Source organism: Histoplasma capsulatum, assembly GCF_000150115.1.
Source record: "Histoplasma capsulatum G186AR genomic scaffold supercont2.5, whole genome shotgun sequence".
NCBI classification, from domain to species: domain Eukaryota; kingdom Fungi; phylum Ascomycota; class Eurotiomycetes; order Onygenales; family Ajellomycetaceae; genus Histoplasma; species Histoplasma capsulatum.
Window position 1 is genome coordinate 1,739,100 of NW_025544805.1, and position 20,655 is coordinate 1,759,754.

A 20,655-nucleotide genomic window follows, 5' to 3' on the forward strand; every position below is an offset into this window, starting at 1 on the left:
CCTTTGTCATTTTTCCAGGGCCAGGGCTGTGCAAGACTGAGTCACATTTACCGCCACTTCCCCGCCCCATCTCGTTCGGATCAGCATATTTTTGGAGATTTTTCAATTTGGGACCTCTCGCTGCTACAGAGCCCCTGGGCCTGAAGAGATCAACTACTAGGGCAGCCTGCCCCTATCGCCCCCCTTCTGGGGGTGGGCAAACGAACCTCTAAATCCCGGGGGATGAAGGCATCTTTAGTTCCTCCAAAGGGTTGGAAAGCTCAGGCACAACACCGTCTATAGCAGGAACTTCATGAAACATACAGCTGAGGCAAGACAGAGCAGAAGTGCGAAGTCATGTTATTCATTATATTGCTATTAAACAATACCACCACAGATATCATTGTAGATATCATTATAGATATCATCGTAGATATCCTCATAGATATCATTAGTATATATCATTAATAAGTTATCATCGCTAGTAACCTAGCATTAATAGTTAAATAAGATGTTTATTCTCATAGAGATTGATTAGACATTAAGAAAATAAGTTGATTAGTAGGTAGGGAAGTAAATAATTCAAAAGTAAGAATAGAGGTTATCTAAGCCAATTGTAGACGAGCGTTGAAATTAAGTCTCTACATTAAAAAAAGTGGAGATTTTTCAATATTTGTATCAATCTTCTCTACACCAATAAAATCATTGAGATTCAAACGAGATTATTGCACACATTGACATCCAATCATTTCAGCCACAAAATAAAGAAACTTTTGACCCCGCGTCTAATTATCGGCATGCCGATCGGCTACCTTAAGCCCTACTCGGAACCTGACTTCGTGCCATCACTCCGACACGCTTTGAGTTATTCCGTGCAGCGTCTAATTTTACATATCACAGGCCATTCCAAATATCTCGGCTGTAGCTGGCGGCTGAATTATTATGGGACCGCTGTCGTTTGTGATGCCAGATGATGAAGACTACTATTTGGTTTAGGAAAGGAGCTAGTTGGAGGAACCAGGCAGGGGAAGATGCAAATTTCATTGGAACAAGTATAAATGTCTGTCGAGCTACAGCCGGGGACGCTTGCCACGAAAAAGCTTTTTTGCGACATAATTCGAGTCTGGTCCGCCCCAACTGAGCTGGACAGAATGCCATAGGAAACATTTAACGACTGAGAAGTACAATCTGATCAAAGTGGCGGCTTTCAGCGAGAGACCGAAGCAAGAACAAATGATGTTGAAGAGACAGGCGTACATAAAAGAAAAGGGAACTAGAATCAAGAAACAGCAAAAGGAAATTATTGCGATGCAATGCAATTTTTCAATATGCATGTCAAAGTTATGCGGAACATGATGAAATGATAGGAAAGCAGATGATCGTGGGGAGAGAGAAAGAAGAGAAGGGAAAAAGAAGAAAAATCTATCCGAAGCAGCAGATCACGTCCGTTTTTTTCCTTCCAGAAACCTGCCATATTTTTTTCTCTCTGCTTCGTTCATCATGAACCCGCTAGTGGCATCGAAACCAGCTATAGAAACTTATTAGTATTTACTTTTGCCTCATTGCAGGAAAATGCAGGAATGTTTTTGAACATGTGCATATACTGTACATCACATACTTCAGTAGCACTTGCAGATACCTCCGAACTTGCAGTAACCACCTCTGTAGCCCCTGATGCTCTTGCAATGCCTGATAAGCCCATGGGTTAGCCCCGTTATCTTGCTTTAAACGAACGCAGTGGAAAAGAAAGGGGGTAAACTCACTGGTGGCATGGCTCGTCATTTCCACCAAAGAAGCCGCAGCTCCAGCCTCTCTTTTGAAATGCACCAGCGGGATTCTCATTGAACCCATCAACATCGTCGTCGTCATCCAGACCAGCAAGGTCACCAGCGAAATCATCGGGGATAGCTTCCGCTGGCGCATCCCGAGCCGCGAGGCCGGCATTTACCTCAGCAATGTCGAGGTCCTCAGGGACAGGTGCAGGAAGAGCCAGAGCAGTCATGCTCAATGCAGAGATGATAGCGAAGATTGCGGAAACGCGCATTTTGGCTGGGGGTTTTGGGTTCTGGGTTAGGAAGATTGGAAAAATAAAGGTTTTCAACAAGGGGGATTGTAGAAGATTTGGAGAGCTTGTTCGTTTGGTTGCTTTTGCTTTGCCTTTTGCTGCTGATGTTGCTGTTGATGATGGAGAAAACAAAACTGATCGAAGGGGGATTTCAGCAGGTTTATATGCTTTTCTTCTGAACCCAAAAATATCACAGAAGTGGTCGAGAGTTTGTCATACGAGCTGCAATGTCCTTGACATTCTCGTCAACATCTGAAATACGAATATATCCCTTGTCCGCAGTACGATGCCGTTGACTTTTTCAACAGGCTGCGTCGCGCGTGTTCCTGAGACCAGACACACCCTCACCAACATACATGATCGGTTCAAATCAAACGAGACGGGATGTAGCTGAAACTCGAGATGAGCACTGGTCATTAGAAAGTTCAATGTGTCGTGAGGGTGGTTTCGCCATAGCCACCAAATCATATACGATGATGTTGAGCGACCAGGGTGTAATAGATATTTTCCTACCGGTTGCTTCGCAATATTCAACAACCCTGGGCTGCAGGATTAAGAATTATTGGTTGGCTTCAAGGCGCGATGTCCATTGCCGTGCTTAACAGTAACAATATACAATCAAGAGATAGAGAGAAGAAAGAACAAAGTTCCTTCTTCAATTTGGATGTAATGTTTCTCCCGCTGCTTTTGGATAGAGAGGGCGAAAATGTCGTATGACTTCATCGCTTGAATGATCGCCACTGCACGACATGGAATCACTTTCTTCAAGGTATCCCTACTCGTATGAAACAGACTATTTTATCGCATAAGTATCCCAATAGGGTGCCTCCGAGTTTGGATTGCTCCCTTAGACTCGTGTTCATTGCATGGAGGGGTGCCCATGCGAGGGCCTTCGCAGCTCAGAGGAGGTTAATTCAACACAAGAGCACATCATCAGAGCTGATATCCTTCGTGTTTCGAAACATACTGCTAAGCTCCCGCGATCGCAAAGCATGGGGAAACGGCGATCAAACAAGCACAGACAAAGCTTGGACTGGGTTGGATCTATTTTTGTCAGAGTTCGATCGCGCGCCCGCAGAAACTTCGCAATTTCATTTGCTAGTCCTTCATGCACACAGCGCTGGGCCCGTATTCGGGGAATAAAAGCCCAGCGATTTTCTAAGCCTCAGCTCCCCTGTGACGCTTGGTTTACCAGGGACACATTGAACTGACCACGGTATCTATACTTTTGGGACCTGATTTGTTCAACACTTCATACGGGAGGGACATGGTTCCCGTGCCTGTGAGTTGCTGTGTAGACGTGCTTCGCCTCGGGGATCTTCATGTTGCGCACGAATGAACGAAAACAAACTGTTCACACCTGCACCGTGATCGGGCCAGGATACCCTTGCAACTTTGCGAGCTGCTAGCATTATCCTTGAGCTTGACTATGGATATAGTCGAGATGCCGTATTCAGTTAAAACAACACTGGGATATCGAGGAGCAATTCAGAATTTCAAAGAAAAAAAGACATTAAATATGACTACAGCAAGGCTGAATGATACGACGGTGTCTGTGCATGTAGCGCACGGGACACCCTCAACAAAAGTATTCATATTCATCATGGAGGAGAATGGCCAGATATAGCCTTGGTGGGCGCAGAGTGTCCATCTTTGAAGTCTCCCGTCGCTCTGAGCCTGAGGGCTCCTACTCTATGACTTAAATTGGAAGTCTTGGAAGGTTGGATGTCAGAAGCCAATCTACAAATTTTTGAACAATTTTATACTTACGTTAGTATCCGAGCTACTCAGTGAGACCCTCCGATCCGCAAGATATCATATCACATGTGGCTGACATTCCTCATTCGATTCATTTTATATAGAATGAAGGTTGTCTACACAATCTCTTTTAGGAAAACCCATCGTATCTCATCACGAGCAATATAGCATAACAGCCAGAGCAAAAAAAGAGAGGCGAGTATTTTCGAGGACCCAGTATTTATGGATTTCGATAAAGAAACCTCTGACCTTCAAGCAACGGATGATCTATCTGGTGGGTCGCAAGGTGTTGGCACAGCTCAGACTGGTTAGAAGTTCGAAATCTACGGCGTACGCGACATGTAACCGAATGCGATGAAATTTGAAGCCATGTAGAAATGAGCTCAAAAGCGCATTGCAAATACGGTATTGTCCGGGTATTCTCGATAATTCATCAAGCTGCCTTATAATCTGAAGAAATCCAAAGGTGTTCAAATGCTTGCGTAGCTCATCAACTTTACGTCTAAACTTGAAGAAGAGAGCTTGGTACAGTACACGTATAGTACATGTAAATTGCAAGGAGGGAAGTGAGGGTACCTACACTATTTATAAGAGATCAAAATATTTATCTTCAAAGTATGCCAGAATGCCCAGTATCAGCGAGTATCTTGCGATCAAGTTTGTTGAATGTCGAGTGAGTTGCAGCTTAGTCATTCCTTGAGCTCCGCAAAAACATGTTGTTCTGTTTAACCCTCCGCCTGTATTGATATATTTTTCGGGCGCTATTAACTACTAGCACCTAGCTTTTTCGATCGATCACAATGATTTCCCTCTCAGCTCTCTAAATCACGAGCCTACTCTCTACCAATTGTAGAGCCCTTTAGCCAGCGAAATCCCTTTCTCCCCCAACCATGGCGCACTCCAAGCGCAACACCTCCCTCCCACACTTCACCGCCTACGAACGCTCCCTCCTTCGCACCACCTGGGGAACCCAGCGCACCCGTCTTTCCCGAGAATCATTCCTCCCGTTCTCATCATGTCGACTATGTCTTCTCCCCGCCCGGAGCCCCGTCGTCGCCTGCGCCACGAACGGAGATTTATTCTGTCGTGAATGCGCCGTGAACGACCTCCTCGCCCAACGCAAAGAGATCAAGCGGTTAGAAAAGGAGCGGCAGCTCGCGGAGCGGGATAGAGAGGAAGGAGAGGGCCGGTTGGCGGAAGAAGCACGCGAGCGGGAATTAAGAGAATTCGAATTGGTTAGCATGGGTCTGGAGGAGAGGAAGCGGAAACTAGATATAGATAGAGACAGGGGCGGGGAGGATGGGAGCCCCAATGGGGAGGCGGCGAGGAAGAGGCGGAAGGGATTTGAGTTGGATGAAAAGACTATGCGGAATATTGCGCAGGAGGAGAGGGAGAAGATTCGGAAGGAAATTGAGAGGGAGCGGGTGAGAAATTTCCCAGCCCTGCTCTTGAAAACATGCGGGGGGGGGTTATTTATTTTTTGTTTCCACGGTTATTGCTAACGGGCCATTCCATTTTTATTTTTTTTTCGAATTCGTCAAGAGTGAATCGTCGAAATCTCAGCTTCCCTCTTTCTGGGTTCCTTCGCTCACCCCGTCCACCTCGAACGACCTATCCAGCAAGCTGGTCAAGCTGGCACCCTTATGCCCCGCCTCCACTCCTGAAAACAAGCACAATTACTCATTAAAGAACCTTGTTACTGTCAACTTCACTGAGGATAAAGATGAGCAATCCAATGAAACGATACGGATATGCCCAAGTTGCAAAAAGGGCCTGAGCAATGCCGTGAAAGCTATATGTACGTTTTTTCTTTTTCTCCCCCCGCACCAACATTCTCGGAACTACAACAATCCTCCTACACATCATGCATTTATATCGTATCGAACCCCCCACTAATCGGAAGTAAAAATGACAACAAAAAATAAAAGTAACAAAACCATGTGGACATGTAATCTGTAAACCATGCGTGGACAAATTCATGACGCCACATCGAAACCCTGATCCGCATGCGACTGACGCGGAGGATGGGGAAATGCATGGCAAGGTGCTTTGCTATGTTTGCGAGACAGACGTCACAGAGCGGAAGCCGAAGACGGAGCCAAAGGAAGGAAAGAAGGATAAAGACAAGGACAAAATCCGTCCTGGTCTGGTCACAATTAATAGCGAAGGGACTGGTTTCGCTGGTGGAGGTGAAAATATAGCCAAGAAGGCTGGCACAGCCTTCCAGTGCTAATATCTAGAGGGATTCCTCTACTTTCTTCTTTTTTATTCAAGGCTGTTTCCCAATACATATCACAGGTATCTTCGCGTCTTAGCTGGCCGGATACATAGAAAAAGATGTTTATGATTGTTCCATATACCGTGTATACATGGCTCGAAACCGCAAAGAAATTTATAACCCCGAACATTGAATAAAAGAAGCCACGAAATCTTGTAAAAGCAAAAAAAAATAAAAATAAAAAATAAAAAATAAAAAATAACGCAACGCTCCATTTAAATCCCGTCTCATCGTACACTTACCCTTTGAAAATGAAAAAGCCGGGAAACGGACACAGATATTATATAATGGGTTATTATTCATCAAGGAGAGCGGATCGCCGTATTATTACTGCTTTCCGCGAATTGCCTAACAATGATCTCACACTTAACCTCCTTGCAGAGTTTCTTCCTCCGATCTGCCGGAAGCAGTGACGCGAATTCCAACCCACTCGCCCTCTCCACGACCTCCAAAGGGACCTCGAACTCAGACAGGCTCTTTTCGTTCGGAATGCGCGCATTGGGTAACACGAAGGCACCCAAGCTGACGTTCCCCCCCGGGGTCCCATCCTCCGCAAAGATAACTTTGTAAAAGTGCGTAGGCACCGCGACCGACGCCGGATTCCCTATAACCTCATACGTAACCTTCCACTTCCCGTCGGCCGGATCGCGCTTGGGCAGGTACAGGGGTCCCGTTATGATTCTCACGGAGGGATACTTCTGCGTCAGGCGCCGGCAGAAATTCTCGAAATGGGCCCAGTAATCGCGGTTGAAGCCCTCGCCGACCTGCGGGCACATATTCGCCAGGGAGAAGGTGGCATCGATCGCGTCCTGGCTCCACCTGGCGTCTGCGGCGGGCACCTGGTGGCCGCGGTCGTAGCCGGAGCGGAAGTAATCGCTCAGCCGGGCGCGGAAGGCTTGCGGGATGGTCTGCTCTTCGAAGAAGTTGCTTCTGCGGCGATCGCCATTGCTCTGCGCGAGGGACTCGGGGGTGATGTGCTCGGCTACCCAGAAGGGGTTGCGGGTTCTTCGGTCGAATGCGCTTGTGAGTGGGAGGCTGGTAACTATGTCTGCCACTGGGCCGGGGAAGCCATATTGGAACAGGCCGGCGGGGTCGACTGGGGATTTTGGAGAAAGGGACGGTTGGAGGACGGGGGATTTGGGATGGGGGGTTGTTGTAGCTGGTGGTGGAAGACGTGAACCTAGCTGCTGTTGGCGGTTCTTAGAGGAGTACATAAACGCAGTGAGAGCAGCGCCAGTCGCAGCGCTGGCAGCTGCTATCATAGCAACGGTAGCTTTGGACATGATTGCGATTTGTACCCTTTTTTTATCCCAACTGCCCTGGTGAGGATATCAAATGAGCGGCAAGACGGGGGGACGAAAGCATTGGCACAGCGAGCCAGGATGAGCAAGCATCGATGGCTTGGAAGATGCGTTCAACTCCAAGCCAACCGCGCTAGTCGCCGTTTGCCAAGCAAAAGTAAAAACAAGCAAAAGACGGGCTAGTTGAGGTCGATATTTTACATCTCATTGCATTCATGTTTGTTAACTATATATCATGAGTCTATGCAAGTACATGCCGGCTATTTGAATACTAGTTGCTTTACATAATATAACTGATCTCAAGTTAGCTAGTAAAGATCTTGTGCAGTGGAGAGAGCGATCACTTTGCCCCTAACTTCGCCCCTGAAGATATACTGGAGGAGGAGAGCTGTCTGTCTGTCTCCCTGCCTGCACCCCTAATCGATCCCTATGCAAATAGAGATTGCTAGCTAGCTGGATGCCTATCTGCTCGGTATCCCTTGTGTTTTAAAGAATGAGATGAGATGGATCTCATTTCATCCCATCTCATGATTATACTTTTTCTTTTGTTTCCATCCCATCCCTGGAAACAGACCATGGAATCGAACCAAGAACAGGCCATGCAGGTTGCGACCCTAACCCTAAGCAGCATTTGATCTATTTTTATTGAATAATTAATTCTTAAGAGCCCTCTCCGTGTTTACACAGCAGGGACAGTTTGTTGGCTCTAGTCAGCAGGCAACATGCTACATAATACAAATACTCAGACATCCAGCAGGTCATGGAGATCAAGCAACAATTTCCAAGATCTCCACAGTTTTCAAAGAGTCGTATTGTTTATTAGCTTAGCCTCAATTGAGCATAAAATGATAACTAGAGCTCTGATTATCTATCTCTATCTAGCAGCCATTCAACTACCAATTTATACCTGATGGATAGATGTTTAACTTTTCTCACTCAAAAGAAAATGATAACTTTTGTGCCATAAACTCTCACTTCTCAAATAGATGCTGATTTTGGTGGTGGATTTTGGTGGAGGTTTTATTCTACTAAACTTGACGTTCGACACAACTAACTCGTGAGAGCCAATTCACGAGCAACTGGCAATCAATCTCGAGGCCACTGCAGGCTTTTGTTTTGCAAATAACACTGCTGAAGTTTCGTTCCTATTATATATAGTATTAACCATACAATAAAAAAGCTGGAGGGAGGCCAGTGTTCCCTTCCAGGGAAGCGAATCACAAATCAAGTCAGTTCAGTTAAACATTCCCTCGCAAATTTTTCACTGACGTGACGATAGCAACAGGGATGCTTCTACCCCCTCTCCCCCCCCCACCTTTCACCACCCACAAAGCCCTGAGGACTGAGTCTTTTCAAGAGTTGCTATCTGAATTCTGTTCCCCCCGTACTATGTACATAGAGATCTCTTCAGCGTAGCACGTCCCCATGCCCTTCGGGAAGCTCCGGAGGTGAAGGCAAAGCCTGCAATTCCCAACCCCCCTCCCGGGGGACGCTAAACAAATGCATACGTACATACATCCACCACCCACAAAACATCAGCCTAGGCTATGTGTTATAGGCGGGAGGCTCGTATATTTGAAAGGCGAAAAGCCATTCATTGCACAATGCGGGAATATATGTCGGCGACAATAAGCAATCATGAGGTGTCACTGACGCTTGCGACCTCTAATCGATTTATCTTCGTCCCGCAAGTTGCCTGGCTGCCACAAAACAATGCTAATTAAGGAATACATCGTTCCTGCCGAACCTACATGGAGATGTGGGACCCGTCAAAGTTGATGATTTGGGGAGACTCGTGGCCTTAATTAGGCCTTTAATTAGACACTAGAAATATTCATGTGAATTTGGCCCTTGGTTCAAACCGGAAAAAATCATTCGTCTGCTCCGCTCTGGTATGCTTTGAAATGGTATCCGGCGGTTTTTGGCTATTCCTCCTTGGAAACTGTCCAGTGCGGCAAGGGACTGCTTTTTACAGGTGTCTCATTCATGTCGATGACGGTCTTTTCATTATCCAGGGGCATCATATCTGGATCTGCTTCGGAGGATACCTGTTTTTGCCTCCTGGTTCCTCTGACGTTTCATTCACACATCGTGTCCTCCCAGAAGCCTCCATCCACACTGGCATCGTTGCTAACACCGGACTCTATACCCCCATAGCTTTTCTTAAGCACTGCACCAGTCAGTAACTCCGCCTTGCGTTTCAACACATATTGTCCCTCATTGGATGTCATTTGCAGTCGAATGATGTGACGTGGGATACCACTGTTGATAAATGGTTTGACATGAAGGAGTACAGCCCAGGCAAATCGAGCAAATAGATATGGACGGCAGTCAACCTGGAGGTGCTGGACAAGGGTGTTATGGTACGTAGGCCAGTATTGAGCCATTTCAGTTGACAAGATATGCGTGACAAATTGAGGAGAATGGAGTGTCGCTGGAGTAGATACTTCAGTGCCAGCAGTTTTTGGGACTATGACAAACCATCGGTTGTCAAAGCACCTGTGGATATCAGATCTGAGGGGAAGGACATTGGTTGTCTCGTGAATATCACCAAGATTGAGCCCATATATGTCCATTCCATTCCTTGCATACCAGGTTTCCTCTTCCCTTGGAACAATGTGGGCTTGCTTAGTGCAGAGTGAAAAATTGGTAACAGCACAACCAGATGTGGTAGAAGAGGCTGTAACGGGAGCCTGGTTCCAGGGTTCTGGAATGCGACCATGGGGGAACTCCCAGTCTAGAAAGCTAGGCACAATGGGATATAGGCCTGATAGTAAAAATGAAGTAAGTAGAAGAGTTGAAGATGGGAGGGAACATGAGCATACTGGGACACACCCCCAAGGATAAGATAGTATTTTTCGCCTGTGAGAATTCCATCAGGAGGGATATTCACCATCTTTGTCCTGGGTGAAATATCCAGTGTCGAAGGCATTGTTAGCGATGACCTGGCATGTAACAAGGGCAGTTCAATGATGTACACCAAAGGTGGGGGTGCCGGAGGCTGCTACTGCTGCTCCTGGCGGTACAGGATCAACGCGTGGGAGAAATAAAAATAACAACGTATTCATTGGTTCCTCGTAGCCTGGATGGCAGAAAGAAATTCGGCTTCGAAAGCTCAAGCCAGAGGGAGGGATTGGGAAAGCCTCAAAACCTGGTGAGTCCTGAGAGGCCATTATTTCGAATCGACCACTTCAATCTGTGTGCTGCTTCAAAAGTGTCACTTCGTTGCCTTGCAAGACCTGTTAGACGTCGAGGTGGTTGGTTGTGTGAGCATGCAACAGCCGATGGCATCTGTATATAGGTGCCCTGCGCTAGTCCGCAATAGGAATCCGGGGTCTCCAACGGCAAAGACCATCGATGACGCATTGCTTAGTTAAGGCTGGTCTACAATCCCAGCCTATGACGGCCGTGGATTACTAATGCGTGCGAACCAAGGCCCAGAACGTCCTGACATACTCTGTGCAAACAAAAAGTTACTGAACAGAGCCGCTTCTGCGACTGACGGGGAATTCCTCCCTCGCTGTCTATATTACTTTCCCCCCCTCTCTACTACGTCCCTTTATGGCCTGCATTCCTCCCTTTTCATTGTTTCAGCCCATGACGTACTTGGTTCTCCGCCCGAATATAGCGAAGGTCGTACCGCGGAGTCTGTAGCTTCAAAATATATCCTACACACCTCCAGCAAAATGGGCCTGGATAATGATACCCGGGGGTGGGTGATGAGCTGTGTCAGTGGCATTGGTGGGTGTTATTCGCTCGAATTTTAATCTTTCCGACGGGATAATCTCTAGAGCTGCTAATGTTTTCTAGCTTGCGTGCTTGGGTCGAGCATTATCTGTGTGGATGTCATTGCGAGGAACTGCTTTGGGTTGAAGAACTTCAAAATCTCAGATAGCAATGTATTTCTGTCTGCCTCGCTGAGTCTAAGCGCAGGAGTGTTGGTGAGGAAGACGCCAGAAGTTCCAATGCCTATTTTTTTTGCCTTGCTCGGACGACCACTGACAGTCAAGATAGCTTTTCAGCTCTCTCTACAGCGTGTTGCCAACGTCCAAAGATTATTTTGTTAAAGCTGGACTCTCTTCTAGCGCAGCCGCCTCCGCTTTGATCGGACTTTTTCTAGCAGGGATGGTTATCATACAGCTCGTTTCGTCATTCATCCACCGTCATATCCCGTCTCGTGTGGTTGATTGTATGCACACGCATGAACACTTTCTAAAAGGGCCTGGAGCAGCAAATGGGAGCACAGAAGAGACTCAACATCACCATTCTCAGCCAAATCCAGCTTTGAAACCTTTGACCACCGTTCCCACTGAACATTCGTCATTGCTTCCTTCCAACGCCGGATCCGAAGTGCCGTCCACCCACCGAACATCAGTTCAAAACTCAAAATTACCAGTCGTTTCCCGTATAAAATGCAAACTCAGCTCTCTTGTCCCTGGGAACAAGCCATTCTGCGACCAGGACGGCACCTGCTATGGTATCTCCCACGTATGTGGAGAGGAATGTGCCAAAATTATAACTCAGCGGCATCCAAAAGAAGTGGCATCCAGAGATAGTATTACTATCAGCCCGCAAACACTTGAAGCGGGCTGTGGTGCTTCGAATCACCAACTTCCCTCCCGCTCGGCATCAGGCATACACCAATCAAGACCCGTTTCAAGAGACGGAGATACATCTCTTGACATCCGCCAGGTCCGCGGCCACGTTGACGACCGTGCTTTGCTATCATCCCACTCTCTGGATTCATTCACCCACCATCACCACGTCCCGCAAAATGCGTTCCTAGCCATTGGCGTCCAAACATCCCTCGCAATAGCCCTTCACAAACTCCCTGAGGGCTTCATCACGTACGCCACTAACCATGCAAATCCAACCCTAGGATTCTCAATCTTCATGGCCCTTTTCATCCACAACATCACCGAGGGATTTGCAATGACGCTCCCTCTCTACCTAGCCCTCCACTCGAGATTGAAAGCCATGCTCTGGTCCAGCTTGCTAGGCGGCGTCAGCCAACCAGCCGGCGCTGGTCTTGCAGCGTTATGGATATGGGGCGCCGGCAAAGCAGCTAATGGTGGCGGAATCAGTGCTGCTACTGGTGCTAATCCTAATAATATCTCGTGGGCTGTGTATGGGGGCATGTTTGCGGCCACGGCGGGCGTGATGACGAGTGTTGCGCTCCAGCTTTTCTCCGAGGGGTTGGTGTTGTCGCATAATCGGTCTCTCTGTGTCGGGTTCGCCTTTTTAGGAATGGGGATTTTAGGCTTCAGTTACGCGTTAACCGGATGAATAAAAGGATTGAGGGCGACGAGAGAGGCGAAATGGTCGAATCAACTTGCTCGCTGACTTCTCACTTATTGGGAGACATGGTTCATGATTTTCATTTCCTTCTCTCTTTCTCTCTTGCTGTTTCTCCCCGTCATTGTTGTTTTACCTTGCTTTGCATACCACCTTATCATGATCTGGCTGATGATGTCCTTATTGTTCTTTCTGGCATTTTTGGGTCGTTTGGGTTCATGAGTCACAACCCCATTTTCTATATAGACTTGTTGGTTGGTACGGAATCCTGGTTCCGTGTTCAGTTTGTTCTCATCATTTCATATTTAACCTTTTAATTTTCTCCATTAGAAATTTACAATTCGGGTTTGCTTACTATTATTAAATTTTTGGGATAGATTAGATTAACTGGGGAATGAGGATATCTCTGGATTGACTATTGTTTCTGAAGTGGCAAGCTGTGGAGGATACTACAAGATTTTTTTATGAAAGAATAAAAAGGCTATCTTTGTGTACAGGTGCACTACCTAGCAGATGCCATATCGCAAATCCCGCTGCCATCTATCTACCGGTGAACAAGAATCCCCAAGTACTCCCAGCCCCCAAAATTGCATTCACTTTATTGGCGCCCCTCTTTCTCCTTCTCCCTCTTCCGAGCGAGATATCGCTCCCGTGCACTTTGCACATCACCCGCCGTCTTCGAACTCTTCATCTTCGCTGCGAGCTCCTTCTCCTTCGCCTCTCTCTCCTCCTCTTCCTTCCGCATTCTCTCCTCCAACTGCGTAGCCAACATCTCCGTCTGTCTGGCCCGCTGACCCGCACGCCCGGAACCAGCAGCATCCGGCCGGTTCCATCTCCCCTCTACGCCCCACCCAGCGGACCCAGCCGCTTTATCCGCCGCAGCAGGCGCCCCCTTCGCCTTCTCGGGTTTCCGCGAAACGTTCAACCCGGCCGTAAGCAACTGCCGCTTATCAACAACCTGCCCCTCATCATTAAGAATGATATTCGCGCCCCGCGCATTCAGCTCCGCCGCAATCTGCGCCTCGCTCTTCTCCGTCGCTTCCACCAATTCCTCTTGCTCCACCCTTTCCTCCGTCGGACCTCTCTTCTTCGCCGCCGCGGACTCCGCTGCCTTCACCACCTCCTCGTGCCTCCTCTCATCCCGCTCAAGCATATTCTTGTAAAACCCCACCATCCCGCCGCCTTTCTTCCGCCGCTCCTCTTCCTCCCGCTCCCTCTCCGCCTCCTCCTCTTCTATCCGCCGCGCCTCCTCCTGCTGCGCCTTGTACGCCGCCGTAACAAACTTCTCCTTATCCGCATACTCTTCGCCTTCTGCTTCGCGTTCGCGTTGGAGCTGTTTATCGCGCGCGCGCAGCTGGTCGCGCTTGCGGATCTCTGCACTGCGGAGTAGGGCGGTCATGTATTTCGATGTCGAGGTTTCAGTGGCGGCGGCGGCGGTGGAGGAAGGTTTGGCATGGAGGGAGTCGTAGACAGCGTCGTAGTCGTAGATGGATGAGTCGAGAGATTCGGCGGTTTGGGCGTGCTTTTTGCTACTGTGGAGGCTGGAGAGGTTTGAGTAGTTGTTGAGCTGTGGAGGGTTTTTTCTTTTCGAGGTAGCGGGTTTTTTCCCGGAGGGGCCTCCGTTGTCCGTATCATCGTTGTTGTTGCTGTTGTTGAGACCACCTATGGTGGTGATTTCTATGGAGCCGTTGCTTTCTTTTTGGGCGTCGCCATCTTCGGAATCTGAGTCAAAGATTGTCCTTTTGCGCTTTTGCGGGTTGTTGGTGGAGGTGGTGGCTTTGGCCAGGGAAAGGCCTTGGGGCTTCTTGTTGGAGAGGTTGAGGCCGTAGGAAAGGGTTGGGCGTGACATTGTGACGTTGGTAGGGTGAATGTGGATTAGGTTGATATATCCCGGATGGATATATGGGAGTAAATGACGGACAAACCTTCAGTTTTCCTTGTGAATTCGTTAGTTGGATGTCGAATCCGACGCTGTAATTAATCTATGGGCCGACCTCTTCAGATCACATGACCAATCGCAACTTCAACAAATCGCAGCGCCCACTAACTCTCGAAGACGATGCGTCATGCACCGACGCCGTCATAGGTTTCCCATGTCAAAAAGTAGAGCAAATCACTAAGCCATGTCATACTACTTTACAATCCTCTCCCCTACCGACGTCCCCCTCTTCAGCCTTGCCTTTGGCACCTCCAAGGCGGGCGGAGATGGCGTTGCCCGATTCCGATTCCCGGATAATGCCCCGTACATGAACCAATTCATAGTCCACGCCAGTCTAGACATTGTCGAGGAGCTCCAATGGTCCAATGGGGCGATGTAAGTGACAACCCCCATACCAGGAAATCACCTTCGGCGCGGAAACTCGCGCGTCGCAAGCTCGCCGCATCCCCGCTGCCGTCCTCTGTATAGGACATAGAACGAGGGGTAAAAAAGACCAGCCTAACGCGCAACCCATTCACTCTGTCCCAGGTACCTGAAACACATCGACACATACCCTCCAACCTCCGCCTACGTCTCCGCCTTCCTGACCGGCTCAGGCACCCGCTTCCTCCTCCTCCACCAGCCGCCGCAACCCCCCTCATCCTCCTCAGCAGGGGTATCGCCCATATCGACCGCACTCTCAGCCTCCGCAGCCTCTACAACGACGTCACGCGCCTCCTCCTCGTCCATAGCCAATAATCCCACGTCGCCGCAGACGGAGGAGGCCATCCGGCAGTTTATGAATGAGGTGTATGAGAACTGGGTAAAGACAGTGATGAGCCCGTTCTATCGGCAGGGGATGGAGATTACGAGTCCAGTGTTTAGGGGGAGGGTGGTGGCGGCGGGGAGGAAGTGGTTGTGATTGGCTTTTCTTAGTTTTTATATTTTGCATTCTTTTTTCCTTGTGTTTTTGAGAGGGGTGTTGGAATTGCCTTCTGTTTTTATTTATAGTTCTTCAATTTCTCATTGCTCTCCATTTGGCATGGCGTTGATTGTTGGTTTTTAGGAGGTTCCTTCCTTTTCTGTTTTATATGGGCCAGTGAACATAGAACAGTGTCTATTATCGAGGAGAGAATAGGCTGATGATTAAAAAGGCACTGGTCGTGGGGCATTACTTGATAGTTATATATGCTTTTATGATACCCAAGTTGTCTACTGTTGATAATAAAGCGCCAGATAAATCGTTTTTTGCTATTTCTTTTAGTGGACGGTTACTGCTCTCATGGGATAGTTGACGTACTCAAACAATCACAAAATAAACCCTGAATCGTTCTTGACTGCTTAGGATGTGAGACAACCCAAGACGTAAATGCAAGGGGAGCAGAGAGAACCTGAGACACAAAATAAAGGAGAGATAACGTGGGAAAACTGAAAAGATATTTCAAAAAGCCAATGGATATAGCTTCCACACCAAGTACACACAAGTATATATAGTACCAAGAATCCGAATAAAAGCAAGGCTGGAAACATGTCCTAAGGGCCGACATTTCATGAATATCCCGAAAACAATGTAACTACCCAATAAAAACAAACTATTCCCTCCACAAGGAAAAAAGAGAAAGAAGAGTACAAGGTATAGCAAAGAAAGGCGCCTTGATAACACCAGACTTCAAATACGTGCAAAAAGTCAAGGCGCAAATTTAACAAAGAGGGGGAAATATTTTGATAAGGGAATTTATACCGCAAGTTTTTGTCGTTTGTTCCCTTTCACTGGGCAACATTGGACATTTGCGGAGCAAGCTTCTTCACAGTTACAGCTTTGAAGTTTTCAACCGCTTGTACCATATCGTCGACCTTCGTCGTCGCTCCAAAAATACCACCGTCTATCTTCATAGACTCAATAGTGCTCATGTGAAGTGAGGGGTCAGCCGCAGACGTACCATCTTCGAGCAAGATACAGTCGAAGCCTCTGTCGGCTGCCTCTCGCATGGTAGTGGAAACGCAGCCATCCGTAGTAACACCTGCAAGAACAAGGTTTTTGATCCCTTTATTCCGCAGGAGCAGTTCGAAATCGGTGTACGTGAATGCCCCCTTGCCTGGTTTATCGATAATGGGTTCGCCCATGGTCGGATAGAGTTCTGGAATGATGTCATGTCCCGGCTCACCGCGTATGAGGAGTCGACCAAGAGGCCCATCTGAGCCTATACCCATGCCAGACGGGTTGATTTTTGAGCGGAAAGTTTCCCGATTGGAGACGCTCGAGAGGTCAGAGCGGTGCCCTACATACGTTTGGTAAGTGAACGGTAATAAACATTCAAAAGCTGCTCATGACGGCCTATACCTTCACGGGTATGATACACAGGAAAGCCGGCTGAGCGGAAAGCATCAAGTAATCGCTGTAACTTAGGAATAAGGAGCTGTGCAGGCGTAATGTCGTATCCTTGATACGCCATGTATCCGCCTGGTGAACAAACTGGATGTGATACCGCTGTCAGATTATAGTTCAGCTACTGACGTATTAAGCATTAAGACACCTACAATCACGTTGCATATCAATAAGCACAAGCGCAGTTGTGAATGGTGTGAATGTCGCATCATGAGGCCAGTCATAGGGAGTAGCCGTGACTTGGCCCTTCTTCGCCTTAGGATGAGGATTCTGTCGAGGCTTTTCCACTATCGGGCCGTGGTTATGTGAGGGATTTAAAACTGTCAGCGTCCAGATTCCCGGATGTCCTGCAGCGACGAGCATGAAAGGGCAGTCCATGAGTCGTGAAGTCCGCCTCCTTTTCCGTGTTTCTTCAGTGAGCCCATTTCTGGGTCTGTACTGGCCACCACGATCGCATCGCAACCACACCTTTGCGACTCTGCCTGGCTTTTTCTCTGTGGGTGTACTGGATGATTTGACAACAATGTTATAGCCATGAGCTTTACCGTGTGCCTGCACAGCAGCAAGTAAGGAGGCTCTATCAGGGTAAGTCCCTTCCTGTGGGGGGATAAGCTCCATAGACAAATCAGGAAGGTCCTGAAGGTCGCTGGGAGCGTCGAGATTCAAGTCTGATGAATCAGCCATGATATCTGAGTCTGGCGAAGCCAGGAGGGCAACTGCCATCCATAGAACGTTAGTATTATTTCCATGGCCATATTTCTATGGACGAAGGATAGTAAAAGAGCAATGGAGGTAATCAGAGAGTGGAGTCAAGTGCGTGGCAGCAAAGCTAGATAGATAGTAGAGCGCCTGAGGACCAGTGTGCGTGGGCATACTGCGGAGGCAAGGGGCAATGTGCTCAGACCGGAAAAGGGCCCCAGGAGGCAATGGGAAGCTCCGGGTCTCAATGCTTGACATGGTAGAACCAAGATGAGAGAGAGATGTGAGGGAGCAAGAATGGGATAGCTAGTGGACATACCTGGATACTACCTGGGGCCGGCGTGGGGATGCGGCGTGGAGTTGTTAAGCGTGCTGCGGAGACGTCTGATATGTGCACGACGGGAGGCAGGGAAGGGCGGATCAGGTGATCCAGCCGTGCTGGACCAGTTTTGGCTTAGTGTGAAACGGCCTGCCGGCCTCGGCAGGTCGCCTGGTCTATTTCTGGACTAGTGCGCGTTGTCATGGATCCCCTGAGGGACGTTATGTAATCACGGGATGCAAACAATCAACACTTCCTGCACCCCCATGATAACGACGACGACGACGACAACCTCATCTACCGGCCACCAGCGACATCGACCAGCGTAGTGGACTACGACGACATTCGACAGGGTTTCGGTAAACCCCAAAGGTAAGTTTTTCGTCTATCTCTCTAAGCGCCTCTCGCTACAACCACTGGGAGACATACTTTGGGCCTTGAGATCGATCATACCATCGCCGATATCTTGGTCGGATCCACTACCAGACCCCTCCCACTTAGTATTATCACAAGATTCTACAAGCTCTACAGAGAGAGTAGCCCTGCGACGTTGCGATTTGGCCTTGTGAATACAGGCAACTCTTTTTTTCTCTCTATCACTTATGCGCATTCCATAGGCCCCAGTGACGTCCGCGCCTCCAGCATTCAGGGACTCTTAGGCAACGAGGATGCCTCTGCCTGATGGACCCCCATCCTCACCACCAAGCGCTTCCACGTCCGCCCAGGATATCATTGCCTATTACAAAAAACAATATGAACATCTCGAAGCTGAACTTGCGGACTTCCAGTCTTCCAGTAGGGAGCTGGAGGCTGAACTAGAGAAAGACATTGAGGCTTCAGAGAGGAGGGAGAGGAAGTTGAATGAAAAGCTAGAAAGTGCAGCATATGAAATAGAGGAATGGAAGGTAAATCGATTCTCTCTTCGATGTATGTCAGAGGGGTCTTGGTCGCTAACCTTTATTTGATAGGCGAAATATAAACAAGCCAAGACGGAGGCAAATTCTGCGCAGAGTGCGCTTCAAAAGGAGATTACGAGTCTGCGGGATGGAAATCGAACGCTGCAGCTGAAACTCAGGGATATTGAGGTTGCAAATGACGATTTTGAGCGTCAAGCGCGCAACACATCGTCGTCCTTGGAAGACCTGGAATCAAAATACAACGTTTCCATAGAACGGGGCGTTCTGCTCGAGGAAGAGATAAAACACGGAGAGCAAGAACGGGAAACCTTGCGTATTGAAAATCAGCGTCTCCGGGATGAGTTGTCTGATCTCAAAATTGAAGCACACATTATCCAGGAGAAGCTTCGCAAAGCCGAACTTTTGCTTAAGCAGAAGAACAACCTTACTCTTAGCCCAGGCCTTCCGGTGCCCCATACTCCCGATATTTCCGAACACTCCCCTGCTACCACATCGTCGTCACCAACCATTGCGACTCCACCTACGAAGTCAGTTTCATCTGTTGCATCTGATATTCAAACCCCGCCGTCACCGCCTTTCTCGGAGTCATCATATCGTCTTGCGAAAGCAACCACAACTCCTTCTATACCACGCCCTCGAGTCTCTATTTCTGAATCAGGCTCAAGGCCGCCATATCCGTCGTCCAAGACGAGACACTCTCGGGGACCCTCCATACCCACCAGCAATGGCAACTCAACTCCCTCCGTCACCTCTCGTCGCTCTATTACACGGTCCTACCCGACCCAACAACCGCCTGGGTTGCCCAGGTCTGGTTCTCTGTATCAAATCCGAGGCCTCATCGGCAAAATGCAAAAACTTGAGGAGCGAGTACAGTCTGCAAGATCCAGACTTCCTGCACCAGTTGAGACCCCTCCAAAAGTCTCTCCCCGAACGAGCTCGGCTTTAGGCCAGAATTACATTCCATCTTCAGTGACTATTAGAAGATCTTCTAGAAAACGGACAAGTGGAAGTGTTGCTAGCTCTCGTGATGGGGAGTCTACATCCTCTTACGGAAGATCTTCCTTCGGTCTTAACCAAGGGACTCCAACTCGGGCCCCTCAAAGTGAAAGCAGACCCAGTAGTAGAGCCAGTGTCTCCAGCCGTAGTTCGATCAGCCAATTACCTGTTGCTTCAAGTTCCATCCCGCAACCTCGCTCCGAGAGCCGACAAAGTATCACAGGTTCACGCACACCGCTTGGTCATTATTCCACCAACCCAACAACAGAGAGCCGACGACCCCGCTCATCTCTGAGTAACTATAGTCATTCAGTCAACATGGGGTATATTGACGAGAATGAGGACATCACAACCCCTACTCCACGACGCAGCACGTTTAATAAGGGAGATCATGTTTCCGGAATACCTACTCCCGGTGGCTTAAAGAAAAGGGAATCCGGAGGAAGTACCAACAATCCACCTTCCATGTTACCAACACCTCGTCGCATTAGCTCCGGCGTCGATCGACGTGATGGGGATATGGGTCCCCCAGAAAGGAAAAATAAACTCAGCGAAGTGGGTGAAAGTTATTAGCCTATACCATTCCGTTCACGCAACGGATTCCCTTCTCTTCATTCTCGCTTCGCTTTTTGCTCTGCTGCATTTAGCACGACAAAATTATACATACATGTTTGCGATATCCATGCCCTTTGATTTACGATCACGGTTCTTATGATATTTATGGCTGGCATTATTCTCGGGGTG

General features: G+C 48.4%; 9 protein-coding genes across 9 annotated transcripts; 4 read left to right on the forward strand and 5 right to left on the reverse strand.

Annotated features, from left to right (window-relative positions):
* Window positions 1–1,418: 1,418 nt before the first annotated feature.
* Window positions 1,419–3,313, reverse strand: HCBG_04545 (uncharacterized protein; the record flags this gene model as incomplete). Its single annotated transcript, XM_045431594.1, has 6 exons — window positions 1,419–1,507; window positions 1,619–1,668; window positions 1,743–2,028; window positions 2,401–2,434; window positions 2,839–2,934; window positions 3,257–3,313. The coding sequence occupies 6 exons, from the start codon at window positions 3,311–3,313 to the stop codon at window positions 1,419–1,421; spliced, it is 612 nt and encodes a 203-aa protein (XP_045288147.1).
* A 1,379-nt stretch (window positions 3,314–4,692) lies between these two features.
* On the forward strand, window positions 4,693–6,035 carry HCBG_04546 (uncharacterized protein; the record flags this gene model as incomplete). The annotated part of the gene is made up of 3 exons (XM_045431595.1): window positions 4,693–5,226; window positions 5,345–5,600; window positions 5,731–6,035. 3 exons carry the CDS (start codon window positions 4,693–4,695, stop codon window positions 6,033–6,035), a joined length of 1,095 nt encoding a protein of 364 aa, XP_045288148.1.
* A 347-nt stretch (window positions 6,036–6,382) lies between these two features.
* On the reverse strand, window positions 6,383–7,363 carry HCBG_04547 (DNA/RNA non-specific nuclease; the record flags this gene model as incomplete). The annotated part of the gene is made up of 1 exon (XM_045431596.1): window positions 6,383–7,363. One exon carries the CDS (start codon window positions 7,361–7,363, stop codon window positions 6,383–6,385), a length of 981 nt encoding a protein of 326 aa, XP_045288149.1.
* A 2,096-nt stretch (window positions 7,364–9,459) lies between these two features.
* On the reverse strand, window positions 9,460–10,313 carry HCBG_04548 (uncharacterized protein; the record flags this gene model as incomplete). Its single annotated transcript, XM_045431597.1, has 2 exons — window positions 9,460–10,148; window positions 10,217–10,313. 2 exons carry the CDS (start codon window positions 10,311–10,313, stop codon window positions 9,460–9,462), a joined length of 786 nt encoding a protein of 261 aa, XP_045288150.1.
* Window positions 10,314–11,064: 751 nt separating this feature from the next.
* HCBG_04549 (vacuolar Zn-iron permease) lies at window positions 11,065–13,035 on the forward strand (the record flags this gene model as incomplete). Its single annotated transcript, XM_045431598.1, has 3 exons — window positions 11,065–11,122; window positions 11,192–11,322; window positions 11,396–13,035. 3 exons carry the CDS (start codon window positions 11,068–11,070, stop codon window positions 12,665–12,667), a joined length of 1,458 nt encoding a protein of 485 aa, XP_045288151.1.
* An 86-nt stretch (window positions 13,036–13,121) lies between these two features.
* Window positions 13,122–14,589, reverse strand: HCBG_04550 (uncharacterized protein; the record flags this gene model as incomplete). The annotated part of the gene is made up of 1 exon (XM_045431599.1): window positions 13,122–14,589. One exon carries the CDS (start codon window positions 14,523–14,525, stop codon window positions 13,275–13,277), a length of 1,251 nt encoding a protein of 416 aa, XP_045288152.1.
* A 210-nt stretch (window positions 14,590–14,799) lies between these two features.
* Window positions 14,800–15,516, forward strand: HCBG_04551 (MIP-2A; the record flags this gene model as incomplete). Its single annotated transcript, XM_045431600.1, has 2 exons — window positions 14,800–14,990; window positions 15,144–15,516. The coding sequence occupies 2 exons, from the start codon at window positions 14,800–14,802 to the stop codon at window positions 15,514–15,516; spliced, it is 564 nt and encodes a 187-aa protein (XP_045288153.1).
* A 309-nt stretch (window positions 15,517–15,825) lies between these two features.
* On the reverse strand, window positions 15,826–17,937 carry HCBG_04552 (isochorismatase hydrolase; the record flags this gene model as incomplete). The annotated part of the gene is made up of 4 exons (XM_045431601.1): window positions 15,826–16,873; window positions 16,936–17,067; window positions 17,133–17,696; window positions 17,856–17,937. The coding sequence occupies 4 exons, from the start codon at window positions 17,935–17,937 to the stop codon at window positions 16,362–16,364; spliced, it is 1,290 nt and encodes a 429-aa protein (XP_045288154.1).
* Window positions 17,938–18,315: 378 nt separating this feature from the next.
* Window positions 18,316–20,655, forward strand: HCBG_04553 (nuclear distribution protein NudE; the record flags this gene model as incomplete). The annotated part of the gene is made up of 2 exons (XM_045431602.1): window positions 18,316–18,903; window positions 18,967–20,655. 2 exons carry the CDS (start codon window positions 18,667–18,669, stop codon window positions 20,482–20,484), a joined length of 1,755 nt encoding a protein of 584 aa, XP_045288155.1.